General features: G+C 43.3%; 1 protein-coding gene across 1 annotated transcript in view; it reads left to right on the top strand.

Annotated features, from left to right (window-relative positions):
* NRK (Nik related kinase) overlaps positions 1 to 22,174 on the top strand; it is a 297,272-nt gene that overhangs the window by 42,985 nt on the left and 232,113 nt on the right. Inside the window, exon 3 of the mRNA XM_088482879.1 lies at positions 4,228 to 4,284. Coding sequence (XP_088339005.1) covers positions 4,228 to 4,284 — 57 coding nt within the window. The remainder of the gene's footprint in view (positions 1 to 4,227; positions 4,285 to 22,174) is intronic.

Here is a 22,174-nt window from a genome sequence, read left to right as displayed (position 1 = left end):
TGCAGCACCCACTGCAAGAGCCGGATTTCCATCCGGCTCCTGCAGTGGGTAATGGGAGAGACGTCATGACATCATGACGTCTCTCCCATTATGCTGAGTGCGCCAGCCCAGGAGGACTGGCGGGCGGCGGTGGCGGGAGAGGTGTCGCGGTCCGGAGCAGCAGCGTGGATTCAGGTAAGTATGTTTTTATATTTTTTTAAAAAAAACCTGTCAGCACTACTGGGGGCACAACGGGGGAGGGGGGTGGCTACTACTGGGGGGACCTCTACTGGGGTGGGGGCACAATGGGGGGGTGGCTACTACTGGGGGCACCATTATTGGGAGGACCTCTACTGGGAGGGGGCTATTACTGGGGGCACCATTATTGGGAGGACCTCTACTGGGAGGGGGCTATTACTGGGGGCACTTAATCGGGAGGGGGAACCTCAACTGAGGACCACTACTTGGGGGGGGGAACTACTACTGGGGGCATTATAAAAGGGGCCTTCTACTAGGGGCACTGCACTGGGGGGACCACAACTGGGGGCAATAACAGGAAGGACCACTACAGGGACCACTGGATAGGGGGGGTCACTACTGGGGGCCTGCATCAGGGGGACCACTACTGGGGGAACTGCATGGGAGGGGGAGGGACTACTGCTGGGGGCACTATATAAGGGGCTTACTGCTCTGGGCACTGCGGGGACCACTACAGGGGGCACTAGATAGGGGGGGATCACTACTGGGTGCCTGCATAAGGGGGACCACTACTGGGAAAACTGCATGGGGGGGACTACTGCTGGGGGCACTATATAAAGGGCACTGCATAGGGGGGGACTACTACTGGGGGCACTACATAAAGGGCACTGCATAAGGGGATACCACTACTGGGTGCACTGCATTGTGGGGACTGCTACTGGGGGCACTGCATAAGGGGGAACACTACATAGGGCACTGCATTTGGGGGGACCACTACTGGGGGCACTGAGTAAGGGGAACTAATTGGGGGCTGCATAAGGGGGACCACTACTGGGGATACTGTATAAGGGGCACTACTATGGGCCTGCATAAGAGGGACCACAACTGCATACTGGAGGTATTGTATAAGGGGTACTACTGGGGTTAAGGTGCATATGGATAGGAATGTTCAGCGTGAAAATAAAGGGGTGTGTCATGTTGACACATCCCATTTTTAAGTGACCACGCCCATTATTTTGCCGCGCGCGTACATATCGGGATGTTGGGGGGGGGCTCCCTTTTCAAATTTGCCCTGGGCTCCAAATACCCTAGTTACGCCACTGTAGTAGCATGAAACCGGATCCCTTCACGCCAGTGACGCCCGACAGCAGCCATTTCGATGTTATCCAAACACCTTAGTCATAAGCATATTGTAAACTGCCCTCACACCAAACTATATACCCACATGTTCCAATCACATAACAAGACTCACGGGTACTAGCACCTGTCGTGTGTCACACATCACTGTGTTAGGGCTGAAGTGACCTCACCAGATGGGGCGGAAGTGAATCTCCGCACAGAGCGTCTTCGGTCAGCTGTGAATATATATATATATATATATATATATATATATATATAATCAATCCAAGACCAACTAGCTTTCAGAGCAGAGTTTCTTAAATGAATCTGAAGCTATATGTAGATTGAATAGAAGAATAGAAGTAGTGTGCGCTTAGGGAAAAGACAAATTTCCTAACTGAACATGAGCCAGCAGACACAGGAAAGAGTTTCCAAAATGTATTTTTATATCACTACACTGGTTTCCTCACTTGTAGCATGTACAGCAACCAATCACATCCGGAACGGTTTTACAGTACTTACAGTATCGCAAGTACCATAAATACTATCCAAAACGCAAACTCATTTGTTGTACTTGTCCAATATAAAGCTGTAGATATGTATCACAATAAAAATGGGGTACTGTACTCTGCCATAATTTGATTCATATTTTCAAGTTATTAAAATCAACAAAAGTCTCCATTTTGCTTAAATATCGCTGACATCAAACTGTGCAATTCATGTACACCTCCTAGCAGTCCGGATTTCTGGAGGCCAAATGAGGTTGTTTTCAGGTCTCACTAAAAGTGGGTGTGGCATGGATGAATCTGGGTGTGGCTTAATTTTGCAGTCAATAATGTTGTGCCATATAAAGTACACAGGTTTATACAGCGAAGGACTAAAATATTGATTTTTAGACCACTCACGAATAATCTATTACAGGCTTGCAATTTAAATAATGATATCATTATTGTTTTCAGTTATGTATATATCTCCACTAAATTGTGCTGTGCTGTACAGAGAATAATTTTGCCTTTTGCATCAGTCCCTACCCTATTGCAGCTTACAATCTAAATTCACTAACACACAAGCACACTTGGGTCTATTTTAGCCAGCAAGATGATACAAATCAATAGATAGGATCTTGTCGCTAAGCACTACATAAAAGAGGAAAGCTGTATATCCAGCATAACGTGGGCTGCAGTGGGATAATTGCTACAAATGTGACACCTTGCAGCAGTGACAGATAAAAATAATTTCACGCAGACATAAAGGGACAGCATCTGGCAGCTCATGAGAGGAATTCTACACAAAGTCAGACCAACCAAAATGTTTAATCGTTCAGGATATTTTCACTATTTCCCTTCCTCTTGTTTGTATCAAACAAGATTTGTAGCCACCCTTTCCTGCCTGACAGATTTCTCTACTTTTTTTTTTTTGAAGAAGAGTGTTTCTCATTATTGTATTTTATAGCAGTTACTATCACATATGTTATCACACATGAAATAAGAACACAGAAAAATGAACCATCATGTTATCCAAGTCAGTCAAATAGGGTAATCATTTAGGTAGAAAATTGAAAGCAGTCATTGCTTGTATATAGATAAATAGTTGATGTAGTATATTACAATATATATTTAGTGTGTGCACAAAACTAATAATTGAATGTTATTATTAGAAATGCATACAGTGGTTACAACAGTGGCAAAACTAGAGGCACGTAGATACTGTACTGATGCAAAATCTGAATTCAGTAAGACTCAGTGCGGGCCCCTTCCTCTCTGGCATATGCCGGTCTCCTGGTAAATGGCAGTGGTGGGGCTGCAGCGCTGTCCAAAATTCAAATAGGGGAGCCACACCAACTGCCAGTGAGTACTGCTCGGCGATGTTTGGTAGCTATTGGAATGGCATTTGGTGTGACTTCCCTATTTGAATTATGGACTGCGCTGCAGCCCCACCTCTGGACCCTACAGCAAGTAGGCTGATGCCACCAGTCATAGAATTAATTCAGTACTCTGAGAATCCACAAGTACAGGTCAATGATACTGGGATACTGCGTGAAGATTTCTGTCCAATCATAGACTTGTACTATCAGCTACAGCACAGGTTCTCAAACTCGGCCCTCAGGAACCCAAACAGTACATGCTTTCCAGGTCTCCTCACTGGATTACAAGTGAAATAATTAGCTCTACCTGTGGATCTTTTAAAATGTCAGTGAGTAATGAATACACCTGTGCACCAGCTGGGCGACCTGGAAAAAGTGACCTGTGTGGGGTCCTGAGGACCGAGTTAGAGAAACACAGAGCTAGTGTCAAGTCTGTCCAAAGACTGAAATACCAGACAATGGCCTTCAAAGGTGTGACTAAACAGCATGTACTAACCATAACTTATATCAAATAAGGAAAATAATGACCTTACACACAGCTGTGTCAAAGAACAGTATCCCTTAGTGGGAAACACTGGAGATGTTTTATAGGGTTCTTCTAGCTGCTGAAACTTAATTAACTGGATTTTCTTATTGTGGTGTGCTTGTGATTTTTAACAAGGCTCCTAAAGTCCCATTTATGACAAACCCGAATGTAATAAAAACGAGAGATTTATGAAAAAAGCAGCATTTAAGCATTTGCCAAAAATCTTGCTTTTCAAACACAAATTAATAGATATGAATTATAAAGTCATCTCTAGTGCCTTTTTGCTTTCATTTTAACACATTTTTACCATAACTATGGAATAATACAAAAAATAAAAAACTAATTGTTAAATGACTTTTTAATTAAATAAAAAAGTGCTGCTAGTCTACAAATTTACAACTTGTTTGTACCGAGTCGTAGGTCTCAGAATCAGTATCAAAGTGTTAGTTGGCTCTGACGACTAACGCTGTAACTATATTCTATTCATTAGTTTTTTAACATTAAGTTCTGTAATCAAAGTTTTGTCTCATTATCTCTGCAGGGACGGCATGTTAAAACAGGCCAGCTAGCAGCAATTAAGCTTATGAATGTGACAGAGGTAAGTGATACATTTTCTATTCTACGATATGAGAAAGCAATTGTTATTAAGGGACACATTTATTAAAGCAATTTTGCAGGAAATCCTTTGAAAACAGCAGTTTTTGGAGTTATTCCGCATTTTGTAAGTGCCCCCTGATGTATTAATGGGATACTGGACTGCAGTAGTTATCTCCAATATCTGCTGCAGTCCCTCTTTTTCGATTGGCACAGCAGTCCTCATGTATGGGGACTGTGATACCGTCAAATTCATTAAGTTCCAAAAAGCTTGGCTATTTGGAGTATCTATGACAGCCGACGGCTAACACCATCTTTTGTTGGCATTAGCCATTGTAAGATATACGCCTACAATTCCGCCTTTGGATCTCTCTCCGGAAATGTCTGATTGCACAAGTAAGTCTGCCAGGTCCAAATTTGGAAATGATCACATAAGCAATCACTTCAGTGTTCTTCCTACACATGCGCTACGCCAAACAAAATCCCCTTGCGCCTGTCACCCATCCGGCACTGTGATGTGGCCAAAAGTAGTGCTGCACTAACCACTGCCACCTGGCACTGTTATGCGGACGAAACTCATATAGAAACGTCAATGCTGCGAGACTCTTGGCTGCATCGCAATGCCTGTGGCATCAGACTAGAGGGCAGAGAAGATCCCTCCACCTGTATAAAAAAAAGGGCGCTGTTGTCGGTGGGAACAGTTGACTGTGAAGAGTGAAGATAGTGATTCTCCTGCATCCAGTCTCTATGTTTTAGCGGCCATGTGTTTGTAACTAGGGGACCCTGTGTAGCCAGCAAGTGGGGCATTATCTGGGCGCTGTTTAAAAATATTTCTCTGTTCAGCCAGTTGTTACCAATAATTTTAAAACCTGTTTAAGGAATCACATGAAGCCGAGCACACAAAATAATCTGATGTTGATTTCACTAGAGGGACCAGACCTTACATACTTTGATTATGAAAAAGCTGCAGACAACTGGGCCTCTAAGAAGAAGAGAACATTTAATATATAAAATATTAATCTCGAGTTTAAATCAATAAAAGGTCAGGATTTCAACATTTCATTATTGCGAAGGCCCCCATCCGGCTACTTTATGGTGCCACCCGGCTGCCAAAATTTTCTAGGGAGAATACTGCACTTAGCTTTTTACACATGGCAGGCAGTGGCAAACGCAGGATTTTTAGAGGAGGGTTTCCAAATGCTTGCTTTTAGAGCAGGGGTCAGGGAACTTATTTACCTTTTACCCCAAAATACATTTAGATACGCTGACATTACTCCCTTGATTTGAAAGGAAGGACATCATATAGTAGTGCCCCCATATAATTCCCCTGTAGTAGTGCCTCCATAGTTATGCCCCTGTAGTAGTGCCCCCATATAATGCCCCTGTAGTGCCGCTTGTACAAAAAAAAAAAAAAAACCCCACTTACCTTAATTCCCGCTCCTGCATCCACCGCCGTCCTGTCCACCCGGCCTCTCCTCGGAACTATGGGAGAGACGTCATGACGTCTCTCCCATAGAGCGCATGGAGAGAGCCGGAAGCTGGAGTTCAGAAGAGAACTCCAGCCTCACGGCTAACGCGGCGCTGCAGGGAAGGAGCCAGGCGCCCGCTGGTAATAACATCTCAGTGGGCGTCCGGCTTAGAGCCTCCCTGCGGCACAGTCGGGCATGCATATGAATTATTCATATGCATGCCCGGCTGCCCGTCCATTACCCCCAGGAATTTCATTTTTACCCCATGTGCGGTCATTTACCCCTGTTCCCTGACCACTGTTTTAGAGCAAGTGTGGCCAGTCCATGGAGAGGGCATAATTAGCATTTAACCAGCTTTAAAATGCGTCATACAAAGTATATTTTGTGCCATAATTCCAGCATATACAGCACAGGACCAGTGATCACAGAATGTCATTAGATGCAGCAGTAGGGCCATCCTGTCTGAGCTGAATGTTTTTATTTTACATGTAGGCACCATTCCAGAGCATTGCAGCAATTATGGGAGTCTGGAGGAGCAGCAGAATAACCTAGCACTGCCCTGGACATACTGTATATGTACATATTGGTCTGGTTATGCACTGGATAGTGTATTATTAGATGGTATTAATAATCTGCTCTATTTATGGTCTATAACAGTGCACCCCTAACAGTGCATGTTTTGCAGGTCTCCTAGTTGGTGCACAGGTGTATTTATTACTGGTTGACTCATGTTAAAAGATCCACGGGTGGTGTTAATTATTTCATTTGTGATACTAAGAACATGCAGCACTAGCTAAATGCTGTCATATTACTATTTCTATTGTGGTCATGGTGTGGGCTGTGGAGGGGGGTTTCCAGGCAACCGGAACCCTCCCCCCCCTCCCTGCGTTTGACTATGGCAGGGATGGACTCCTACCTGTTCACTCATGTGTTGTTTTTTTTTATACATTGTGCCGATAACATCATTTCCTATTGCGGTGATAAGAAATTATGATTGTCGGAACTAAATCATGATTGCATTCAATATCATGGGTATATTTACTAAGCAACGGGCTTGAAATCCCAGTGGATTTGCAGTGATATCCCAGTAGGATTACATCATACTGATTTATTAGACTAAAAACCATCACAATCATGCAGAGAAATCACACTCTAGATCTGAAAACCAATTTTCCACTAGTAAAACTATTCAAACCCCAGATTTAATAAGCAGCATGTTCAGGATCCGCGCAGTTACCCCAAAAATTACCTTCCTCTGGCAGGAATGTTTGTAGGAAACACTGTACAGATAGCTAGGAAGTAATTTGATGGAATTCCATGTTTGCAAAAGGTAATATACAATGGAATAGGCAACACGTATTTGCACAAATAAAGAGAAAATGAAGGCGCCAAGCATTTGAAAGAAAAGACCAAACAAGGTCAAAGTCTTCATGCATATAAAATGGGTACACATTTTTTGTGTTATTAAGAAAAAAGAAAACTTTTTTATCTACTTTACTTTGAATGTATATTTGTTTGGCTTTATTCTTGAAAGCTAAAGCTGTTATCATAGCAAATTTCATTCACTTACTGTAGATTCTGGTATATGTCACTTTCACTGTTTTGGAGGTGTAAATGTACTGTAAGTAGCTGTATGCTCACTAATTAGCGGAAGATGCTGTCTGATGACTGAACTAGGCTCATTATACCAGGAGAAATCATTAGATCACAATTACAAAATATGTTCCATACAATAATATCAACAGCAACAACCACTAAGACTTTATGACCAAAATGTTATATTTTTATTTTTAGCTAGCTGTTGCCTGTGGCTTCACCCACAATGACATCGCTTCTGCAAACATTTTTTGTATTACTGGTCTTTTTATTGTATTGCTTTGCATAGGGGCTTTGTCGCGGCACTGGCCCTAGTAACCAGCAGCGATAAACAGACTGGTAGCAGCAGCGCCTTCGCCCACCACTCACATCAATGTAACTGTGTGCCCTGTGCACAGCTATGTAGCCTATCCTATTCAAGTGAACGCAGGCCCAAAGTAGCTCTCCCCCCACCTCTTACATGGTTTCACACCTATCTCTTACATTGCTTGTTATTTCTATGAGTTTCCACTACTCAATGATGCAGTTTTCATGAAAATCGGTTCAGTAGCTTTTCACCAACTTGGAACAAACAAACACAACGTTCTTTTAATATTAGAGCTCACTTCACGCTATTTCAAAGTACATAACTTCTGGTCAGTTTGTTAATGAGGTGGTGCAGAACTCTGTGGGAGAGTTCTCCTAAAAATTCCTGGTGTTCCCGGTATAAAACTGTTCTAGTTGGGAGGTATTTGGCGAGATCACTATACAATCACCGGTTAGCATCATGATCCAGGGAGTCCTGTTGTTGATTGCTACTATGGATTTAGGGCCCGATTCATCATGGATCACAATTGCAACCGCATACGCATATCAGTCGATGGTGCATATTGTGTATGCGTATGCACCACAGTGCACAAGCGTGAGTTAGCATTGGGATCACCTAGGCAGATACAAAGCCATCGCAAAGTGAGTGACGTCAGGTCAGCTTTTGGGGATGGTGACAGGGGAGTGGTTGGAGAAACGTAGGCGTGCCTGTCTGTTTGAACGCCGTTACTTGGGCGTGCATAAATTAGCCACTGCGATGGCATTAGTACTTACTGAATGCAACGAGGTTAGCAATTTCTGAGTCAGACCTATTGTAATTGTGCATGAGGGGCCAATGTTACTTGAGGTTTCCGATGTATACGTAGCACATACTTGCCTACCCCCCCGATTCGGCCGGGAGCCGCTCCCGGCCCCCCGGAATGGCAGGCAAGCCTCCCGGCCCCAGCGAGCTGGCTGTATAAACCCCGGCAGCAGGGGGGACGGTGGCGCGATTCGCGCTGAATTGAGTAATCATAGCCCCGGCCCCTACTTCACAATGCCATTAATCTCGGCATTGTGAAGAGGCTGCGGGGCCACGATGACGTGATCGCGCAATCACGCCCTATGCCCTGCCCCCAACGACGCTGTATGCTCCAGGCCACGCCCCTTTTTGCCACAACACGCCCCCGTGTGGTTGCCCGACAGCTCCCTCCCGGAAGGAGGGAGCCAAATGTCGGCAACCCTGACGTAGGCTGTTTTAGTAGAGCACTGCGCCCTGCCCTATTTCTAAAGGGCAAAAAGCACCCTGCCATCCGGCGCGGCGTCCCGCTGAAATAGCCTGTGGATGCCGTCCCCACTCGCAGGTTGCAGTGTCCTGCAGGTGGGGAAAACTGTGGTGTACCGGTCACCGCATCCATTTACACTGTTAAAAAAAAAATCCTGCTGATGGTGCTGGGGACAGAGTGGGGGGGGGGCCCTATGTGTGGGGGCCTTGGGACGACCGCCTCTGTTGCCCTCCCTATAATCCGGCCCTGCTCCCAGGCGAATTACATATACAGATCCACGGGACAGTTGGCAGGGGTAAGTCATAAGGCAAAAGGTGAAAAACTAGCCAGTGTCATGACAGAAGCTAATCTAGTTGAAAAAAAAGCAAACTCTCCCAGACTCGATTCTTAGTAAATTTACCCCCTAGAGTGAACACTATATACGCAGGATTGCAAGGTATTACGGATGTGCGAAAGTGGTAGTGGGCGTCTCTATGCTGGCTTTGAGCATCTCTGTACTAGCTTTGAGATTGCAGTCATTAGCATATTATCGCAGCCATCCTGTGTGCGTAATCGCAGCTGTGATCACAAAAGCGATCTGTAGTTAATCAGGCCCTTAATCTCTGAAGGAAAATTATTATTAATTATTATAAAAGACCAGGAATTTATGTGACTGCGCTCAACTAATGCTTACCCTCCTTCCCGTTGGTCTTTCCAGATATAAAGGGCCTCAAGTCTAAGATACATTTATATTTAAATATTTAAATAATGGCACCTTTTGGTGCACATGAGCAGCAAGGAGGCCTATTCAGTAAGGTGAACAGGCCCATTATGCATGCAGAAACATTTTATATGTTATAGGCCCATTTATCATTGGAGTCCTGTGACCTGATTCAGTGGTTGTGAGTTGGGGGGTGGACGCTGCTGGGTCTGCTCTTGCGTCTCTTGCTTGCAGCCTTCCTCTGGTGTAGTATCCTGCATCTGAATGTGCAAGGACTGAGACACCTACTTTCAGGGTCTCTGCACACTGTAATACAGCCAGGGACCAAATGACTAGATTCTAATGGGGCTTAAGAACATGCTGCCTGCACCCCAGTCTGTCAGGGGGGGTTTCTGAGTACCCAGAAACCCCCCCTGCATGCGCTACTGAGCTGTTTTCACTGACACCCCAGCAACACTCCCATAATACACCCGTAAGACTGACTTTTTTTGCATTCGCTTCTAGCCACCTCCCAGGAATGCCCTTCACTTTGCCACCCCATGTTTTATACCATCTGTCCCAATCGCTACAGCACCTTTGTGCCTACACTCTGTGTAACGCATGCGCTGCAGGGGTTTTCTGAATTTTTTGCACAGACACAGTTGCAAATATTCGTTCAACTACGTGAACATTGGAATTGTGTGCGCCTCTGAATCAGGCCCCTGATGTGGCCACTGGCCATTCATCAATCTCTGAAAACACTGGATTGCAGGTAGTGATGGAATATGTAGAAGGATGTGTGGTGTGTGAAGAGAGATCTATTCGGATTCCTCCGCCTCCTGACCTCTCTGTGCGCATGCGTAAACTACTGTAAGGTCAGGCCTGTGTAATTACACTACCTGTCAGTGTAGACTTTTGCCGCTACTAATTAGCAGCAAAAGTGGCAGTGTTAGGGATGAGAGCTGCTTTTCAGAGCAGGTGTCCTGGCACCAGAACAATTCTGAATTGTTCTGGTCTGGGGACAGCTGCTCCAGTGCATTGGTGTCTGCTGTTGCAAATCACTGCAAGTCTAATACATAAATTCACGCAGGACCACCACACATCATAATAAATTGGCCCCTGGAAATGGTACATTTCAGCAGTATGGAAATGCATATACTTATACCACAGAAATACTGTAAATTAAGACCTTAATATACAGCTCAAAGTCCATAAATCATATAAAATGAGAGTGCTCACATTCAAAAGATAGAAAAACACCAATTAATTTTGGGGTGTCAGCAGTTAGCCCAAAAGAGATCGTAGAAGTTATAGCCATTAAATAATAGTGGACACCAAGGGGTAAATTTACTAAGAATTGTGTTTGGGCGAGAACGTATTCTCGGGTGTGTGGCCATTTTTTAAAACTCGTAAATTTACTAAAGGCAATCACGGGTGTGAAATTATGAAACGCTCTGCAAAACACGGGTGAAAACACAAATAGATAAAAATACGGCCAAACTCGCAAGTACTTTTCATAGACAGGAATACAACACAGGAATTTACCAAGAATTGTGATTGTAATCACGGGTGTAAATTAAGCAAACAGTCCAAAATAGAAGTTTTAAAGAGAGCCTCTTCTAAGCAGCGTGCAACTGAATCATGCACATATCAGTGTGATCCATGCATGTTTGTGCCTGTAATTAAACAAAAAAAAGGGTTAAAGTAAAAAAAAAAAAAAAAATAGCATGTGGTCCCCCCACAAAAGCATAATCAGCCCAGTGAGTCGGTCCTGTTTCAAAAAAAAAGATGGGGGACAAAATGTGTAAGGGTCCCCCATATTTAAAGAACCAGCACTGGGCTCTGTGAGCCAGTCATGGTTGCAAAAATAAGAGGTAAAAATGGCGTGGGATTCCCCCATAATTTTAGATACACTCCCGCTAGTGTAGCCTGGTGCTGGAACACACTTGACAGGGTTCCCCGGCCAAAGCATTCTTACCTTACACTAGTCAGCCAAGTCCGCCGATCCCTGGGAAGGTTATACCCCCCAATAAAGGGGTCCATCCTTTCCAGAGCACCCTAGGCCGGGGCTGAATCCTGGGGCTATGCTCCACACCCCTCGGCGGTGGGTGCGGAATTGATAGTGTTAATTGATTTGATTAAACTAATATTGTCTTTTAAAGGAAGAACTAGAGGTCCCAGCAAGCCTTCCCCACATGCCAGTATTTGTGGAACTACAAGTACAAGCAGGCAGGACATTAAGGGACCACTATAAGACATATAAAAATAAACAATAATATAAAATTAAACACACACACACTGTAGAAAGTAAAAGTTTATAACATACACTCACACTATACTCACCTTGTCCCCGGTGTTCGGTCCTCTTCTCCAGTAGCATTCCAGTGCTTGGATAGAAAAAAAGAAAAAAAAAGAAATACTCACCTACCCCTTTGCGCAAGTCGGTCCTCTTGTCCCATAGCATAAAAAGAAAAGCATTGTCCCAAGCCATACGGACAGCGAAAAATGGTAGGAGTTTACACATACAGCTCTTCCCCGCAAGTGACAGGACCCATGAGGTTTCCTGCACTTGCCGGGCTGCTAGCCAATCAGCAGCCACTACTATACTAACTGAACGCTGATTGACAGCCAGGCCACTCACAGATTGGCTAACAGACCCCCATATTTTTTTAACCAAGACCGGATCACATAGCCCAGGGCTGGTTATGCTTTTGTGGGGGGATCCCACACCATTTTTTTTCAATTCTCTAGACTTTTTTTTACACAATACTAAGATGCAGACTGCATGTATCTCACAGATGTGCGCAGGCTGCATGATCAGGTGTGTTTGGCTGCGATCACACTCAGGGAACATGGGGAGAAACACAATCTCATACACCATCAGAAAACAAATTTACAGAGAATCATGTTTTGCTGAATCACGAGTGTTTCAGCTGACAAATCTCTGCCATGTCTCTGGGATGCTGTGCATCCCAGGGACACCAGACACAGTTCTTAGTAAATTTACCACTGGGAGACCCACTACCCTGACTGTGGACGTCTATGGTCAGCAGCTAGCAACTGAAATATATTGATGACTATAAAGTATTATACTGTGGGTGGAATTCAATTGTTTCCTGCCCCCATCGCGCCCAACGGAGCTATTCAATTGTTGCTCCTGTCGGGCGCGATCAGCTATCAGCGCTCCATTTCAGCTCGCAGCCCCAGGGGGGCGAGAGCTGAAATGTGCAAAAAAGTGACCTGTTTGGTACCCAAACATCACTTTTCGCAGTCGTGCCCAGCACTTTGGTCGGGCACAGCTGCTTTACGCGGCTAAACCCAACCACTTTGGGCGAGATTAGCGCGAAAAATGGCAGCAATTGAATAGCGGCCCGCGATCTCCTGTCACTTTAGACGGGAGATCCGGACCACGTAAACAATTGAATTCCGCCCTGTATATTAAGTTTCTGACTGCTCCAATCATCTATAACAGACAATGAACACTACTAGAAAGTCATTAGCGGCATGCACTACACAATCTCAGTAAAGGGAGCCATATAGGAATTCTATTAAGATGTATACCACAGGTGTTCCACATAGTTTCTTTTAGTGGTTAAGTCCTCAAAAAAGACAGATGAAAAAAAACTCAGACTGGACATGTTTCGTTAAGCCCAAATGCAACTTCATCAGAGTCTAGTGATCAGAAAGAATGAGGCTATTATACGTATACAAACGTTTTGGCCAGCATTTGATTTATATCCCTTTGGATATTGCCTCCAGCATTCATTAGTGTTACACATTAAAAATACAATGGAGTTTTATGGAAATGCTCAGTTAGCTACTGCCAAAGCATTTAGCTAGCATTTGTCAGGATGTTTTTCACTGGTTGCCAGAGCAATGTCTGTCATTGTCCCTTTTACATGTGCCACTTTTTAAAGCTTATAACATTTGTCGACATGCACTTAAAAAACTGCAACTGTCCCATTATAAGTACAAGTATAGGGACTAGACTCATTCTCTGAAACCTCAGATGTGATGGAGAATTCAAGGCCATTTGTGATAAAGCTGTGCTCGCTCCCACAAAGCAGGGAATACTCTTGTAAATTTCTTCAACACCTTTATTTCAGTTAAATAATCCTAACTTGCAGTTAACGCTCATTTTAGCAATTCTTAGCAAAGTAGGTGTGTTTATGTTCCTAATCCATGCTGAGCACCGTTGATCCAACTAACTCCTCCCATCATGTTATACAAACTTTTGGACCATGGCATAGGCTGCCATTGTGTCTAGCAAATCCATACACTTGGCCTGATTCAGCAGCGCTCGCTAGTGCGCTGCAGAATGCAGATTCCCGATGGTCGGAATCTGCGCAGGCGCTGACCCATTCTGCACATGTGCAGAATAGGTTTGTAATTCCGCATGCAGACTGGCAGCAGACTGCCATTGATTGACAGTCTGCTCCCATTCCTGGCCTCTTTCTCTCATCTGTGGTAGCCAGTTTGTGTGACCCCATGGGTCACTTAGCTGGCCGATCTTCCCGCAGATTATCCGATGCTGCGTTGTACAACGCAGCTTGGATAAGTAATACATGCAGGAGGCGTGATGCATTACCATAATTGCAAGGACAAATTGCAGAGTTACTTGCGTGCAGTTTTGTAAATCCATCATAAACTGAATCAGGCCCACTATCTACTAAAATTATCTGCATGTAAAATAGAATTTGCACTGCACTTTTGCAGTATGTAAACTTGTCTAAATTGCAGAGAGAACCATTGAACGCTAATTGTGAATTTACTTCTATGGTTTGGAAATTTCTACCTAAATACAGTGACAATAAATGACCCTCAAAATATTGTTACTCGGCAAAAAGAAGCATAAATATAAACATACAAAATACTTTTCAAAATACTATATTCTGCACATAGGACTTAGGGGTACATTTACTAAAGTGAGAGTTTTTATTAGTGGAGATGCTGCCCATAGCAACCAATCAGATTCTAGCTATTATAGAAGGTGCTATTTAAATATTAAGTAGAATCTGATTGGTTGCTATGGGCAACATCTCCACTTCTAAAAACTCCCCTTTTAGTAAATTTACCCCTAAGAATCCCCAGAAAAAAAACAGACACAGGAAAAAAGAGCAAAGGGTTTAAGGTCAGATTTAATTTTCAGTGTTGAGCAGTCCATTAAGCAGATGTGTGCATGGCAGAGAGGGCTGACTGACACCCTTATGTGCAGAACAATCTGTTATGTGCCCTCAAGTACTAAACTAGTTTACAAGATGTGCATCAGTCTACAGCAGCAGAAAACAATTGTGTCACATCTGATCACGTACAATAGGCATTGCCTGAGACACTGATGCAATTGAGGTTGAAGATGTAAAGCATAAAACAGGTACCGTTAGCTTCCTGGGTACAAAACTAAGCAATGGTGCCTATAAGGAATGGATCGCTATAAGGGCATGTTATTTGATTTGATTTTCTCATACTCATTATTTTGTGACAGGCGCTTTTTATTGTGAGTACTTTATCAGAACCAAATATCTTAGGAAATATTTACTTTCCTGATGCCTGTGAGTTTATCTGTGTCCAGCGACAGCACATAGATAACTTCCTGTAACACTATGCTGCTCCTGTCGCGACCTGCCACATCCTTTTCCTTCACACAATGCCCATTCTTTGTTGTGTCCTGCTGGACACATCCAGCCTTTCTTTTTTCTAGTGAAATTGGAGGAAATGGGACAGATTACAATATAAATGATACAAAATTGCAGCTTCTACAAAGCCCACTGACACTTGGGATGGTAATTCTACATAGATAGATTTGTCTCATATTAAATATAAATGTACAGTAATAAAGGAATCAATCAGACATGATTACACTAGGATTCACAGAAGTCAGTATAGCGCTGGGTAAATACGGCCAGCAAGGGATCGATGCCCTCATTGTGCCATGTACGTTGTCCACGTGCACAGCAATAAAATAGGTGGCAGAGGAATAAATGATGCAGTCAGTATTTACTTTCATGTCACTTATTTTATTGCCGTCTCTGTGGACAGCAGATGCTGGATGGTCAAAGGAGCAATAGATCCCTTCCTAGTTATATTACACTTCAACTCCAGTTGTAATGCAATGCTGGCATTCTGTTTGTGCGGATGATCCATAATACATAATGTGTAATACACATTGGCCTGAGCACCATATGATCACATCTCTGTTCTCTTTACCCATTTATTTTCCTTTTAATCATTTCATTTGTTTTCCATGCTCACGCAGGTATAACTGCACCATACAAGTGAACCAGGAAGAGCAGTGTGTAAATGTGACTTACATACAGTATATAAAAGTAGTTTTTAATTTTAGAGAAGCTACAATTATGCTACGTATCGGTCAGTGCACATTATATTACTTTCATTTGATCCGTTGCATGAGACGATGCCGTTTACATCAGCAGGAAAACTAATTGGTTGATTTGAAAGTAGCATTTGGCCAATTCGAATAACGGTTAAACATTTGACAGACAAATGGCTCAATTCAATTCAATGCGAATTGAACAGCGCCGGAAGGGAGCTCGTGGAGCTATTCAATTCAGCGCGCTGTTATGTCGAAGAATGCCGGTTCTCGCGCCTTAAACATTGTGTTTAATCGGAAGAACCGGCATTCTCCAACATAAGTGCCCACGCAATGCTGTTTCCGCCACATTAAGGGCAGAAAACGGCATCGCGCCAGCAGTTTTGTCACATTTCTGCTCGCACCCCAGGAGGGTTGTGAGAAGAAATCCTATAGTCAGGGTTAACAGCAAGCTGAGCTCCGGGAGCTCCCTCCCAGAGCTATTCAATTTGCATTAAATTGAACCCAAAGACCAGTGTTCTATGTTGTTATAGATTCTGCTAATTGCAAAATAAATGTAATTTTTTTTTTCTTGCTGAATGAAGCTAAAATGTCCTTAGTATATTATATTTATTGACTAATTAACACTTACTTATATTTAGTTCCAGCATAGCCCATAATGCTTTACAATTGGGAACAAACTCTGTAATAAAACAAGGCTGGGTATTAACAGACAGGCCTCATTTATTAACAAGTGATATTTTAGGTATCACTCCTTACTAATCTTAAATGGTGCTCCAACCAATCAGCTCCTAACTGTCATGTGCTCCTGTCATTTTTCAAACACATGACAGGAGCTGATTGGTTGGTGCTCCATTTAGATTAGTAATAACAAGTGATAACAAGAATACCACTTGTAAATAAATGAGGCTCAGACAATGAGGTTATGGTGCGTATCCATTTGACGACTGCGCAATGAGTGCATGATGACGACATTGTAATTGTGCAGTCATTTCACAGTCTGTGATGTGTCTACACTGAACGATCAGTCGTTCAGTGTAGGCACATCAATCATTCTCTAACATGCTCAACCTGACATTATTGTCAGGTTGACCAGCATGTTCGGGTAATGATAGAGGTCAAAAACGACCAGCAGGCGCGCGTATCGCTGGTCGTTTTTGACATTAAACTGCCCGATTTGCAAATGATTAACAAGCGATTGAATGTTGATAACGATGTTGTTATCGTTCAATCGCCCTGCTTAATCGCGTAATGGATACGCACCATAAGAGGGCCCTCTCGCAAGCATACAGTAGGAGTTTGATACATGAGGATAAGTGCTACACTATTGCATATGAGTCCAGACAGATTACAAAAATAAAAGTCACAGCAATGTTGGCCTGGAGCCAGAGGGTTTTTTTTTGTGTGAGCTGTGTAGAGGGGCGGTTATTGGGTAGAGTAGCCTAGGGAGGTTAGTAGAGTGGGTGGGTGGTTGGGGGGGATTTTGTAAGCTAGTCACAAGAAGTGAGTTCTTAGGAAACGTGTGACAGGTTGGAAGTTAGAGAAGCTTCTTGTGCTAGTGAGAGAGCATTCCACAGACTGGGTCAAGCTCAGTTCTGTATGTGGGAATTGGAGCAGGTAATGAGAGTGGATGAGAGATGCAGATTTTGAGCTGAAAGGAGGGGCAAAGTCATACATGACGATTTTTAGACTGTTCCCTCCGGTAGGCGGCCAGGTGGGTGGTGCAGGGGGAGGGGGGGCATGGTGCAACCAGGTGGGTGATATGAAGTGTGATGCAGCCAAGTGGGCAGTAGATGGGTGGTGCTGCAGTTGCTTCCTTCTGGCCTTGCCCCATCCCCCTACTATACAAAGCCACAGTTCCTCTGCATTGTTCATCTGCTTTAGGAGAAGACCAGTAATAAGCTGTGATGGATGCTCAGTGGGGGCTGCAGCGCAGACCAAAAATAGCAGAGGAGGGGCCGGATGAAATATAACCCTAACTATAACTTTAAACTTGTTTTAAATATTGCCGGGTAGGTAAATTCCCCGGGGATCAGCGCCGTTCATCATAGCCGCTGCAGCCGCGACACAGCAATCAGTGCCTCCCTCCTGTATCTACCCAAGGATCATCAGTGCAGTTTCTAAAAATAGGAGTCTATTCACTATAAAACAATGACTAAAATCAGTGGGCGCCCGGCAACTGAAGCCTCCCTGCGGCGGCTAGCGGGGGGGGGGGGACCGGTGCGTTTTTTTTTTTCTGGAATTTTTTTTTTCTCTTCCTCCTGAGGACTCAGTGGCGCCCTGTTAGCCCGCCCCTAGAACCGCCACTGCCCGTACATGCTGGTCAACCTGACGATCAGGTTCAGCATGTGCGGGGATGATGGATGTGCCTGGACTGAACGAGTGAACGTTCAGTCTAGGCACATCACTAGACATACAAACAACAGCACGATTGCAAATTCATAATCGTGCTCTCGTTTCTACAGTATGTCTATAAGTGGATACGCGGCTTTACACTAAAATCACCCTGGTTCTATAAATCCAACACTTCTCATTCACTATTTCATTGTCATCAGTTAAATTGCCAGAAACAGGAGAGGATCTATCACTCACAATGGTCACTGAATAATACAAAGTAAAATGGCCCACAAAACTTAAGTAGTTTTTTTTTTCATATGTTCATCTGGGGCACATTAAATAAAATCAGTTTAAAAGCAGCTGTGGTGATGACAGAGCCTGGTAACAGCCCCATGGATCCAGGGAAAGCACTGCAAAGGCCAGATTGTTCCCTTGTTAGGCAATGGCATTTTTCCAACTGAGAGGCAGATTCAATTAGCCGCAAAAAGCCAAGATTGGTGAAAAGTGCAATGTTTTCACCTCATTCACGTGTTTTGAAAGTTCTCGCCTGCTTGCTCAATGCACGCACCCGCTTTTCGCCCTATTCAATTGTAAAACAGGTGGAAACACATATTGGCGAATGCAGCGAACAGCGAAAATGGCAAAACGGTCAGTTTTTTGGGGGGATAATAGTCTGTACTCGAAATAAAGCCTAACTCACTTGGGGAATCAATATAGAAGTTTATTAATAACCCTAATAAAAGGAATTAGGGTACTTAAATTGAGTCAAAAGGCTATTATATGCATATTTGCATAAGTGTGTAAAAATTATGGAAAGCTTTTTTTGGGGGGGAAATAATTGCTGTGGTTAAATTGGGGGTACATTAAAATGGGTACTAATATATTTTTGTGTCTATAAAGTGCAGATTTAAATAATGTTAAAAATACACCTGCTGCAGCCACCTGCAATCCTAAAATCACCTGTCCCATCCATACAGCCTCAAACACCTGTCCCAGTACTTCAGACCCATTTTCTAACACTTTTTACATTTTCGCCATAAAAAAGAATTTTTTTTGTTGTGAATTAAGATAATTTTTTTGCCTAATTGGTCATTGAGGGGGTGTCTAAGTGGTTCTGAACCAAGTCCTCATATTTGTACTCCAAAATATGGATTTTGCACTTCTTTTCTCCTGACTTTTGATGGAGAAACTTTTTCACCTGTTTTTGCCTATGGAAAACGTACTGGAATTGAACAGGGTGATACTGTACTTTGGAAACAAGCGAAAAACCGTGCATCGGCGAAAGCTTTTCGCCTCTAATTGTATATGGGCCTGATTGGTAAACTTTCCATTCAGTTACCCTCTTATTTAACTGTTACCTTGGTACCTTTATTCTGATTTGTTAGATTTTTGGGTAAACCGCTATTGAGAATTACCACCTAACAGTCGTATTATTTGTGATTGCAATTAAAACACAATAATAAAAGCGCATATATGTGTATAATTTTTTAATGCTACTTATGGGCCCATCCTGTCACATTGCCGGAGCATCAGAGTCTGGTACCAATTTGGGCACATAGATGGTAGGCTCTGATTGTATAATTAGTAATTGTGGAAAAGGGACAGGATCCACTAATAATAATTATTATTATTATTATTTATTAACAGTTTCTTATATAGCGCAGCATATTCCGTTGCGCTTTACAATTGTAAGCATTAATAGACCAAAACTGGATAATAACATACAGATATATAGGTAGGAAGGCCCTGCTTGCAAGCTTACAATCTATAGGGAAATAGGCATTGATACACAAGGATAGGTGCTATATATTGCATTTTGGTCCAGCCAGAATGCAGAGTTTCTTGGTTGGCTGTATGATCCAGTCACACAGGAATGTCGACCAAATGTCATGAGGATGTGAGAGAAAGACGATGTGTGAGATTGTGTGTGCACTGTAAAAGGGGATGTAATTAGATATGGAAGCTATGAAGGTTACGTGGGAGGTTCTGGAATCTGATAAGCTTGCCTGAAGAGGTGAGTTTTCAGGGAACGCTTGAAGGATTGGAGACTAGAGGAAAGTTTTATTGTGCGAGGTAGGTTATTCCATAGAGTGGGTGCAGCGCGAAGAAAGTCCTGTAACCGTGAATCTTGTGCTGAGCGGAGAGGTCGGTTTGGGAGATATTTTGAGATGAGTGAAGATATGTATGTTGGTGTGGTTTGGTTAATAGCCTTATGTGTAAGTGAAAGTATTTTGTATTGAATACGGTAGAAAACCGGCAACCAATGGAGGGACTGGCAGAGGGGGCAGCAGAAGAAGAACGTTTCGCAAGGAAGATAAGCCTTGCAGCTTAATAAGTGCATGGATTAGAGTTTTTGCAGTGTCTTGTGTGAGATATGGTCAAATTTTGGATATGTTTTTTAAATGTATATAACATGATTTTGAGACAGATTGAATATGGGGAACAAAGGACAGTTCAGAGTCAAGGATGCCACCAAGGCAGCGAGCTTGTGGGGCGGGGTGGATGGTCGAGGTATCAACAGTGATAGAGAGATCAGGTTGGTAACTGTTAATTAATTCTGTTTTAGAAATATTAAGTTTCAGGTGGCGAGATGACATCCAAGATGAAATGGCAGAAAGACATTCAGTGACACGGACCAATACAGATGGAGATAAATCTGGAGAGGATAGGTAGATTTGAGTATCATCCGCATACAGATGGTACTGAAATCCAAAAGAGCGGATTAGTTTGCCAAGAGAGGTGGTATAGATTGAGAATAGTAAAGGACCTAAGACAGAGCCTTGTGGTACTCCAACTGATAGAGGGAGCGAAGAGGAGGCAGAATCAGAAAAACGAACAGTAAAAGAGCGATCAGATAGGTAGGAAGAAAACCAAGAAAGAGCTGTGTCCTTAAGACCTAGGGATTGCAGTGTTTGTATGAGAAGAGAGTGGTCAACAGTGTCAAAAGCAGCAGAGAGATCTAGAAGAATTAGAAGTGAGTAATGGCCTTTAGCATTGGTAGTGACAAGATCATTTACTACCTTAGTCAGTGCTGTCTCTGTGGAGTGTTGGGAACGAAAGCCGGACTGAAGTGGGTCCAATAAGTTGTGTGAGTTAAGAAAGTGTGTGAGGCGGGTGTAGACAAGTCTCTCAAGTAGCTTGGAGGGGCATGGGAGCTGGGAGATAGGACAGTAATTTGAGAGACTATTAGGGTCAGAATTTTGTTTTTTCAGAATGGGAGTAAACACTGCGTGCTTGAACAGTGATGGAAAGTTGCCAGTAGACAGAGAGAGAGATTACAGATTTTAGTTAGGGTTGGGATAAGCACAGGAGACAGAGCTTTACTGATTTGTGAGGGTATAGGATCTAGAGGAGAGGTAATAGAGTAGGAGGATGAAAACAGTGTAGATACTTCATCTTCGTTTGTGAGATCAAATGAAGAGAATGTGCCAGTCGGTTCAGGTAGGGAATTGAGCAGGCCACTAGCTGAGGAAGAGCCTACCATTTCATTTCGGATCTTATCAATCTTGTCCCTAAAATAGGAAGCAAGATCTTGTGCACAGATAGTAGCAGGTGGTTTGGGTGATGGAGGGGTAAGAAGCAGTTTAAATGTATTAAAAAGTCGTTTGGGGTTAGAAGCTTGAGCAGAGATTAGAGATTGGAAATATGTTTGTTTGGCAGTGTCCAGAGCAGTACGATAAGAGTTGTAGATAGTCTTATATGTGAGGAAGTCACTTGGAGTATGAGACTTTCGCCACTGACATTCAACTTTACGCGAGAGTTTTTGTAGATGCCTTGTTAAGCTAGAATGCCATGGTTGACGTCTAACTCTACGTGGTGTGTGATGGGTAGCTGGAGCTACTTCATCGAAGGCTTTTTCTAGAATCTGGTTTAGGTGTGATGCAGCAGTCTCAGGAGAAGTGAATGTAGAAATT

This window comes from Taudactylus pleione, unplaced genomic scaffold, assembly GCF_031769625.1.
Source record: "Taudactylus pleione unplaced genomic scaffold, aTauple2 ptg000296l, whole genome shotgun sequence".
NCBI classification, from domain to species: domain Eukaryota; kingdom Metazoa; phylum Chordata; class Amphibia; order Anura; family Myobatrachidae; genus Taudactylus; species Taudactylus pleione.
This window is presented reverse-complemented; position numbering and strand designations above follow the sequence as displayed.